At 55.7% G+C, this 9,759-nt stretch overlaps 1 protein-coding gene across 5 annotated transcripts in view; it reads right to left on the bottom strand.

Moving 5' to 3' along the window:
- Positions 1 to 551: 551 nt before the first annotated feature.
- Positions 552 to 9,759, bottom strand: part of NLE1 (notchless homolog 1) — an 86,756-nt gene continuing 77,548 nt past the window's right edge. Inside the window, exons 2-14 of one of the 5 annotated variants that reach the window (XM_082440048.1) lie at positions 9,096 to 9,251; positions 8,816 to 8,959; positions 7,589 to 7,806; positions 6,907 to 7,007; positions 6,011 to 6,087; positions 5,736 to 5,833; positions 5,202 to 5,394; positions 4,589 to 4,724; positions 4,397 to 4,443; positions 3,332 to 3,534; positions 1,620 to 1,779; positions 1,443 to 1,513; positions 552 to 895 (exon numbers count right to left, since the gene is read on the bottom strand). In XM_082440048.1, coding sequence (XP_082296174.1) covers positions 883 to 895; positions 1,443 to 1,513; positions 1,620 to 1,779; positions 3,332 to 3,534; positions 4,397 to 4,443; positions 4,589 to 4,724; positions 5,202 to 5,394; positions 5,736 to 5,833; positions 6,011 to 6,087; positions 6,907 to 7,007; positions 7,589 to 7,806; positions 8,816 to 8,959; positions 9,096 to 9,125 — 1,491 coding nt within the window. In that variant the 5' untranslated portion in view covers positions 9,126 to 9,251 and the 3' untranslated portion in view covers positions 552 to 882. Of the gene's footprint in view, positions 896 to 1,442; positions 1,514 to 1,619; positions 1,780 to 3,331; positions 3,535 to 4,396; positions 4,444 to 4,588; positions 4,725 to 5,201; positions 5,395 to 5,735; positions 5,834 to 6,010; positions 6,088 to 6,906; positions 7,008 to 7,588; positions 7,807 to 8,815; positions 8,960 to 9,095; positions 9,252 to 9,759 lie in introns of those variants that run through there. The other 4 variants (XM_082440047.1, XM_082440049.1, XM_082440050.1 and 1 more) reach the window with 4 other exon arrangements.

Genomic DNA, 9,759 nt, shown 5'->3' with positions numbered 1-9,759 from the left:
CGGGGCAGAGAACCACCCTCCCCATTACACCACTCCCGCTTCCTCCAGAGCTCCCGCCAACTGCACGGCCCGTTAGAGGGAACCCTCCGGGACAGCCGCCGCCCTCCTCTCTGTGCTGCGAGAGCCCAGCGGGGCTGTCTGAGGCCGAGGAAAGCACCCCAGAGCAGCACTGACCAGCACAAGTCCTTGTGATGGTCAAAGTGTCCTCTACCTGTGCTGTCCAAATCAGTAAGTAGCCCTGAGCTAGTGTGACAACTGCATTTCTAACTGGACCGAATTCCAGTTAATGCAAACAGCTGCATATGGCTGGTGCCACCAGAATGGACAAGACAGCCTTACGTCATCCTCTGGCCACTAACATACGGGCTTCAGCCCATCTCCCCAGCCTCAACTGGCCTCTCCCTCGTAGGCACGGTGGGAAGAGAGGAAAGGCAACTTCCTGATCAGCATGGTTTTGGTGTAGCCCAGAGGGAGGGGCTAGACAAGCTGACCTAGCATAGTCCTCAGTAAAGCCCTGAGAACCTGGGACAAGAAATCATAACCCAAACACACAAAATATAAGTTATATATTTGGTCACAGAATCTGGGGTCTGACCCTAAATAGACGGCATTTAGAAAAGGAGGCAGGGGCAGCACTAAGGGCCAGTCAACGCTCGGCCTCCCCCGTGCTGGCACCAGAGGGCTACCAAGTGATGGCCAAGGGCTGAGCTCAGTGATAACCTCCCGCGACCTTCGACCTCCTGCTCTGGGGAGGGACGCCACTGGGGTCTGTCCTAGGACGGCAGGCCACGCTCATTCTCAAGGTCATCACCCCGGCCTTTGGTCTCCATCCGGGCAGGCAGCTGGCAGAGGCTGAGTCCAGGTGGGGATCCTTGGGATTTCTCATCTCCTCCATCTGTGGAGGGAGGGAGGGAGCAGGATGGGGATGCCACCTCGGGAGAGGGAGGCACCATACAATCCCAGGAGCCCACTAGGGGGAGAGCTTGTGGTCCCCCCTCGGTCTACTCCCCCCGCCCCGGCTACTGTCCCTGCTCCAGCCACCCGAACTTAGGCCAGGCGCCCGCCACTGCCTCGGCCAGGACCTCATCCAGGAGCCTGGCCCCTGCGATGCCCACCACGGCTGTCCAATGACAAACAGTGGCAATCCTTTACAAGTACACAACCCTCAGGTTCCAAAGTGTATTCACCTATCTTTGATCCTCCTATCTCCTGTTAAGTCCCAGGAGACAGGTGAACCAAGCTCTCCATGACTGCACACTGAAAGGCAGAACAAGGATTTGAACTAGGTCACAGGACTCCAAGATCCAGCGTGCTAAGAACTACCGCCTCACGCTGGAGGCTACCGTCTCGGGACGGTGTGGGCACCTGGAGAGCCCTTGGAACTCTACACCACAGGGGACGGTCACAAAGGGCAGGAGAGCCGCCACCTCCCCCAAACTCACATCCGGAGGCATTTGTCCTTTCCACCACTTGCCACTCTCTGGCCATCTGGACTCCAGTCGACAGCGTATACCTGAAGGGAGGAAGGGGAGGGGGACGGTGGCACGGTGAGGAGGGTGCGGGAGGAGGGCCAGGCCTCAATTCCCCCTCAACCACTTGCCCACGAGGGTCGGCTGTACCTCATCCGCGTGGCCTGGCAGGTCTGTGACCAGCTTCTGGGCCTTCACATCCCACACCTTCAGTGTGCTGTCACTACTGCCACTGACCAAGAGCCGGCTGTCGGCCGACCACGCAATCTGGTACACGGCAGCCACATGGCCACGCAGGGAGGCGAGGTACCTGGGCCAGGGTAAGGAAGATGAGGATGGATATGAGATCTTCAAACACGCCTGAAGGGTCCTCTATGCCCACAGCGGTGGTTCTCAACCTTGGCTGCGTGTCAGGATTACCTGGGAACTTTTACAAAATCTCACTGTCTGGTCCCCACCCCAGACCAATTTAATCTTTACCGGTCATTACGATGTTGTAAAACTTCTCCAAATGAGTTGCTTCTAGAATGCTTCTTGCCAGGCCTCCATACCTGCTCAACTTTGCAAGCCTCGGAATCCAATGCAGCCACCTGCTTAGCCCATCGCACGACCCCACCCTCCCCCAACCACCCCGACAGGAGCCTGCTGACCGGTGGCATGGAGAAACAGTGGGCCAGGCCCACCTGGAACCTGGGCGGGACAGACTGGCTGTGTCTACTGGTGCAAGTCGTTGGGCCTCTCTGAGACTCAGTTTCCTTATCTTAAAAAGAAACCGGGACTTCCCTCTTCCCTGGCGGCACAGTGGTTAAGAATCCGCCTGCCAATGCAGGGGACAAGGGTTCGAGCCCTGGTCTGGGAAGATCCCACATGACGCGGAGCAACTAAGCCCACACGCCACAACTACTGAGCCTGAGCTGTAGAGCCTGCAAGCCACAACTACTGAGCCCACGCGCCACAATTACTGAAGCCCGCGTGCCTAGAGCCCGTGCTCCGCAACAAGAGAAGCCACCACGATGAGAGGCCCGCGCACTGCAACCAAGAGTAGCCCCCGCTCGCCACAACTAGAGAAAGCCTGCGTGCAGCAACGAAGACCCAACACAGCCAAAAAAAAAAAAAAGAAACAAAGGAAACTGAATGATCTATTTCACAGGGCTGTGGTGTGAAAATACACGGAGACTGACACATAGGTGCCCCTTCGGCCTCAACAAGGGCTTCCTTGCTCCTTTTCTCGCCCACGCCTCTGCCTCTCCTCCTAACTAACTGCAAGGGCACTGTGCCTCGTCATACCAGTGCTTCTCAGACTTGAAAGGTGACCTTAAAATGCAGGTCATCTGATCCCCAAGGTCTGGCATGGGGCCCAAGGTTCTGCATTTCCATCAAGCTCCCAGGTGATGCACTGCCTCACTTTGAGGAGGACCAGATAAAGACTGGACCACAAACCTACACTTGTGCTGCATCCCCGGCCCTTGGCCAGCTTTTTTTTTTTTTTTTTTTTGGCCATGCCGTACGGCCTCCAGGATCTTAGCTCCCCGACCAGGGATCGCATCCCTGGCAGTGAGAGCACAGAATCCTAACCACTGGACCGCCAGGGAATTCCCCTGGCCAGCTTTAAGATCATTTCTCTCCCTAGATATGAAAGAAACTAGCGTTTTCAGTGCCCACTTAGTGACGGTGCTAAACAGACCACCTCATTTAATCCTTGTAACAAAGCAGAGAGGTAGGGGTTCTGCACATTCAGAAGAGGAAACAAGAGGCTCAGAAAATCCAAACACTTGCCAGGGCCACACAGCTGGGAAGCGGCAGAGCCAAGCTCCTTCCGGAGGAAGAGCGTCGCTCCTCCCCTCCCCACGCCCGCCACTCACTTGCCCGTCCTGCCATCCCACAGCTTGATGGACTTGTCAAAGGAGGCGCTGGCGACGATGCGCGAGTCCGCGGAGAAGAGCACCTGGTTGACGAGGGCCTGGTGCCCCGTCATCCGTGCCAGGGGCTTCCTGTCCTCCGCCGGGGACCACAGGAACAGGGTGAAGTCGTCTGAGCCAGACACCAGCCTCTCTGGGCCCTGGCCCTGGGGAGGCACAAAGCGCGCATGGTCTCAGAGAGGAGAGCCCGACCTCGGCAGCGAACACACCACTGACTGCTCAACACCAGCACGGGGTCCAGGACTGGAGAAAGGAGGCTGGTTACTTCCCCCGAAGGGAAACTTCACGCACACGGGACGGGACCATTTCTCTGACGTATAATTACATGAAGAAGCAAGGTACAGAGTGGTATGTTAAAAAGGGGAAGGATTTTACATGTGGGCTTGTATACGCGTGTGTATCTGTGTTGTGTGTAGTGTACATGTACACGTGTATGTGTATATGTGACGTCTCTGGAAGGAGACACGAGACACAGGTAGCACTGGATGCTTCCAGAAAGCACGGATGAAGGTGCAACAGAGATGAGAGACTTTCCACCATCTAAAACGGCCCCTACTGCTTTGTGTTCCTTGCATTTAAAAAAATTTTTTTAATTTTTTTGGCCACGCCGTGCAGCATGCAGGATCTTAGTTCCCCGACCAGGGATCGAACCCCGGGCCCTTGGCAGTGAGAGCGCCGAGTCCTAACCACTGGACCACCAGGGAATTCCCCTTTTTGTTTTCTTTGACCCTTAGACCATGTGAATGTGTTACTGAAACTACATAAAATTTAAAAAGAGAGGTACCTGAGCATTGCAAATAAACAGATAAGCAAACAAAACAAAATGAAATAAAATGATCCCCAGCACATTATGGTTTTTAGGATTGTAAACTAGGATTATCAGGAACAACTTTCCGGAAAAGGTACGGTCTGAGCTGGGGCTAGAAGGGAGAAGGGCCTGAGCGTCTGCAGTATCTTGGGGACGAGGAGAAGAAGTGTGTAGAGCTGGCGGTGCTGGCAGATACTCACCCGCACGAGATTGTAGCGGCTCAGAGCTCTCTCTTTTAACTCCTGCACTGTGTCCAGGTATCGAAGGAGAGAAGGAACAAGGCTGATGAGAAAATCCAACACAAAGAGCAAGTACCCTCCCCAGCCTAGGTCCACCTCTAGCATGTTAAGCTTGAGAACTGGCTCCTTCCCTTCCTCCTCCCGCTCACTCACAGGACCCTCGGAGGTCCTGGGCGTTAACTGAGGCCTCGGCTGGGTCAAAGGCCCCCGTGCGCAGGGCGTAGTCGGTGCTCAGGGCCATGGTGTTCACCCAGTGGCCATGGCCTTGCAGAGTCCGGCACAGCACGCCCTAGGGCGAAGGGAGGCAGGTCAGACACACACAGAGCACCTCACCCCGGGAACGCGCACCCCCAGATCAGCCCCAGAAGATGGGCACTGTGGGACTCCGAAGCAGGGCCCTCATTCACTGTGATCTGAATCAAATCACCCCTCTGGGCTCAAGTCTCTCCTCATTTGTAAAACAAGGGTACCAGCCCAGAGCACTGTTTCTGGAAATATGTTTCACAGAAGGGAAATGTCACAAAAAAGGGCTCTAGTCAAAAAAGTTTGGGATACAGCAGGTTCGAGAAACCTAAATAGGCTTCCTCCAGCAGGAAATTTCCAGAGCCTGACCATGCTAAAGGGTCCTGGAACCTCCGCTATAATGCAGCACCAAACCATAGGACCCCCGTTCCCAAAGCACTTCCCCAACCACCCAGGAAACAGTGGTCAACCTCCCTGGACCAAGATTTCCCCAGGCTGGTTCCGGGCCTCTCCCAGCTCTTACATCAGGAGCCCTCCAGACTTTGATGGTGCGGTCCTGGGAGGCGGAGTAGAGAAGCCCGTCCCCTCCCCACCGGAGACAGGTGACTGACTGCGTGTGCCCAGTGAGGATGCGCTCACAGCGGCCCACAGCCGTGTCCCAGACCCGCACGCTGCCGTCCTTGGAGCTGCTGGCCACGTAGCGGCACTCGGGGTTGCTGGAAAGAAAGGGAGACGTGCCCTCACTTCTGACCTGGCAACGCCTGTCTTCCGATCCCCAGCGCGAAGACCAGGGATAATGTCTCGACAGCTTCCTGAACCCAAGATCTGGCTGCGCTGCAAGGTGGCTCTCAGGCCCCGTGATGAGCACCACCGCCCTCCCCCCGCCCCGCCCGCGCAACACAGGTGCAGAAGACCTTCCCCACTGCCTGCCATGCTGTCACTGCCGGTCAGACTGTCTACCTTGTCCCCTCACATAAGACTCCTCTGCACCAAGCAGGGGAGGGCTACGGCTTTGAAGCCCTGGCTCCTCATTCACCCAGCTGTCAGTGTCACTCACGCATGGAGGGGCTCCCAGCTCAGGGCTGTGATCCACTTGCTGTGGCCGGCAAGGGTCCTGCCCACTTGCTTCCCTGTGCTTGGGTCCCATAGGAGAATCTGAAGGACAGCAGCTCATCGAAAATAACCCTCCCCACCCTTCCCCTGGTCCCACCAAGGGTCCCCCGGCCATCACCCCCACTCATCCCTCCCCGAAGACCCCAGAACCTGATTCTGACCCATCTCGCAGGAAGGGAGCCCCAGAATCCCTGCCTAATTACCCTGACCCCCATCTACCTGGCCATTCTTGCAGCCTGAAGCCAGCTTCTTGCCGTCTGGGGACCAGGATATGCTAAGGACCCAGTGTCTGTGTCCTAAGAAAGCAGTGGGGGAGAAAGGGGGACACCTGTCTTTATCCACATTGCCTAGCAATGCCTGGCACGCTGCAGAAACTCCTTAGCTAGCTGCTGAATAAATGGACGATCGAACAGAAGAGATGAGGCTTCCTAGGCAAAGGGAGAATCCTTCCCAAGTGCTAGGGCCGTGCATCTCGCCGCACGGATAACACTGCCACTTTCTAGTAGCTCCTCATGTGCTACGTGGTATAAAGTTCTTTCACACACATCAGTCCTACAATTCTCATGATAGCTCTAGAGCATGGGGCAAAGCAAGAAGTATCATCCCCATTCTCCAGATGAGAAAACCGAAGCTTAGAAAGGAAGCAAGGCCTACCTACAAGGTCACCCAGCTAGTGTGAGGTCCCCAGGCCAGCAGCATCAGCAATGCCTGGGAACTTGAAACGCAAATTTCAGGTCACACCCCAGACCTAAGGAGACAAAATTCTGGGGGTGGGACCCAGAAATCTATATTTTAACAAGCCCTCCAGGTGATTCTGATGCACGTTCAAGTTTGAGAACCACTAGGGCAGAGACTGGATTTAAGCCTGGTTCTCCTTGCTACCAGGCAGTTAGCCCCTGCCCACAGCCCCACGCTGACTCTTCCGTCCAGTCTCTGCTTGTCTGTAAGTGGCTGGCAGGGCTCAAGGGTAAGGTCTCTACCTAGGAACAGGCAGCCACTAACTGGATGTCAAGGGGCTGGAATGTGCTCTGGGCCTCCTCAGGAACTAAAGAGCTGAGTGAATCAGCCCCCCACCACTGCGTTAAAACCCCCTAAGTGGGTAAGTGGGTACTGACCCTGGCACGTGAAATGTGGTGTCTCAGTGCTGAGATCCCAGAAGCGCACAGTAGTGTCTCCAGAGCCACTGGCCAGGTACCTGGGGAAGAAGAGAGGCCACCTGACCTCTGCAGTGAGGACAAGGGGTGGGGCCCACCGGAAACACTGCACATGTACATTCCTGCTGCCTAGTCAATCATCTTCTGGGAACAGAATCTGGGACTGGAATTTTCTCTTCTGAGAAGGAGAAACATAACACCAATGCCATCTGGGAGAAGACCCCAAGAGGCCATTTCTCTCCTTGTCCTTCCTAAAAGGAATGGCCACAGTCATAACCAGATTTAAAGCTTCTTATTATCCTCATAGGATTGTGAGAAGCAAATAAACCCTATTTCTCAGGTAAACAACTAACTCAGAGAGAGGTTAAATGACTTGCCCAGGTCACATGGCTAGGAAGGGACAGAGGTGAGCTTGCAGCTCAGATCTCCTGAGGTCAAGTCCAGGAAGGGCTCTTCCAAGGCAGGTATCCTTGACCTTCGGGGACCAAACTCCACCGGGGAAGTCCCTTACTTGCAACCTGAGCCCAGAGCTTGGGTCTATGGTAGGCAGCTGGAGGCCCCATTGAGCATAACTTGGGGGTCCCCCCACCCCCGCCAGCAGCTGCACCCACTCTTTCCTCCATGACTCTGCAGCTGTCCTTACTTTCCTGTAGGGCTGAAGGCCACAGAAATGACTGCCTCGCTGTGACCCTCCAAGGAGCTGGTGCAGCGGGTCACAGCGCGAACCCTGAAGATAGCCTGTGGCTGGTAGACGATGTCAAGGACCTTCTCTGTCTCGACCGCCTGTGACTCCAGCGTCCTCCCCAGGGAGGAGGTGATCTCGGCATCATGGACATAGAAAGCCAGTGGCAGGGGATCCTCCTGGAGGACAACAGCAAAGAGAACCCCCCCGCCCCCATCAAAGGATGGGCAAAGCCGCCTCCACCAGGGACCCCCACCCTCCGTGAGCTGTGGGCAGGCAACGCTTCCTACTTTTCAAGCCACCCTGCTTGGGTTACCCCCATCATTCCCCATTCAGCAAGAACTTTTTAATCCTTGAAGAGTGACTGCAAGACACTTACACACCACTTCAAAATCCTTTATCTGAATCTCACAACCACCCTGGGAAGTAGGCATTAATACTGATAGATGAAAAAAACTGAGGCTCAGAGCAACTAAGTGATTAGCGCAACGTCCTATTGCTAATGCCTAATTCAGGTTCTTCAGAAAGAAAACTAAAGTCCAGCATTAGGATTAGTATATAGCATTATGCAGCGTTTTCTAAACCACCAGACCATGCTGCATAATGTGTAAGAAGCATCCAAGAAGCTGACTGAAAAAGGCAGACTCTGCTTCACCCCAGGGTCTGGTGTAGTAAGTCTTGGGTGGGGTCCAGGTATTGCATTTTTAAACAGCCTCCCGCCCCTCAACAGAGGGCAGCATTCTGATAAACACCGGCTTAGGAGAGCATGAGTTTTGAATCTGACATTTGGCTTCCAACTCCCAATCTACCACCTACTGCGCAGCGCCATACAAATAATTGAATGATTCCAGGCAACACTGTAAAATGGGGATATTAATGACAATGGGAATATAATGAGGAGCTGTGACAAGGAATCACTGTTACGATGCACCCAATGCGTTCAAAACGCGGTCTCTCTCCGCAGGTGAACTCCCGATGGTGGGCGCGTAAAGCGCTCTCACACTGATCACATCTTCCGACCCTCCCCAAGGCAGACGGCACCGCCGGGTTGTTATCACCCCTGTGGGAGAGTGGTGGGGATGTACCCGAGACCTTCGGTCTCCCGATCCCCTGCGTCCCCAACCAGAGCAGCGCCGCCCGCCCCCCGCCCGGCGGAGAAGACGCGGGGCCGCCGGGCCCGCCGCTCACCTGGGCCAGCAGCGCGTTGCACACGAGCTGCAGCTTGTCCGGGGTGATGTCCACGGGCACGTCGAACGGGGAGCCCAGCAGCTGCCCGCCCTCATCCTGGAACTGCACTAGCAGTCGCTGCACGTCGCGCGTCGCCGCCTCGTTCTGTGCGGACAAGGGCGGCGGGCGTCATGCACGCCGCCCGGACCGAAGGGCCCCCACTTCCGCCTCCCTCCGGCCTCGGGGACCCCGGCCCGAGCGCCCAGCCGCGGCGCCCCCACCCCCACTCAGGCCCACCCACCGCCGCCGCCGCCGCCGCCGCCGCCGCCATCCTGCGTCCCCACGTGGAGGGAGGAACTCCGGCGGGACGGAGCGCCGCCCCCGTGGTCCAGCGGTGCTGCAATCCGCCACATCGCCCTCTGGTGTTGCGGAGGGGAAGTGTCGCGCCGCTCCTGGCCTCAAATAAATGGATCAAATAAATTAATAACACTTGATGCGTACAGAAGCAAAAAATTCCTACAGTTTTCAACAGTGTAGAGCAATAACAATAATAATAATGATAATGATAACGATAGCAATGTATCAGGCATTGTTCTAAGTGCTTTACATACGTAACTCATTTAATCCTCACAACTCTTTTCACCCCACGTTACAGATGAGGAACTAAAGCAGAGTCGGACCAGGAGCGCTCTTACCGGAAACCTGGGATCTTCCTGTCAGCTCCTCTCTCTCTCTCTCTCTTTCTCGCTCTCTCGCTCTCTCTCCCCCCTGCATCCAGGGAGTCTCAGGCTCTGCCAGTGCTGCCTCATGAACCTATCTAGAATCTCTTCTCTCCATCTCCACTGCCACACTCCGCTCTGAGTCACCGTGGTCCCTGCAATAGCCTCTTCACTTGCCTCCCTGTCTCTACCCTGCCTCCTCCTGTGCGTTCTCCACACAGCAACCAGAGTGACGTTTCAAACCAA

The sequence above is a fragment of the Balaenoptera physalus genome (genome assembly GCF_965194825.1).
Source record: "Balaenoptera physalus genome assembly, chromosome: 20".
In the NCBI taxonomy this organism is placed as follows: Eukaryota; Metazoa; Chordata; class Mammalia; order Artiodactyla; family Balaenopteridae; genus Balaenoptera; species Balaenoptera physalus.
Note: the sequence above shows the minus strand (reverse complement) of the source record. Positions and strands in the feature narration are given on the sequence as shown.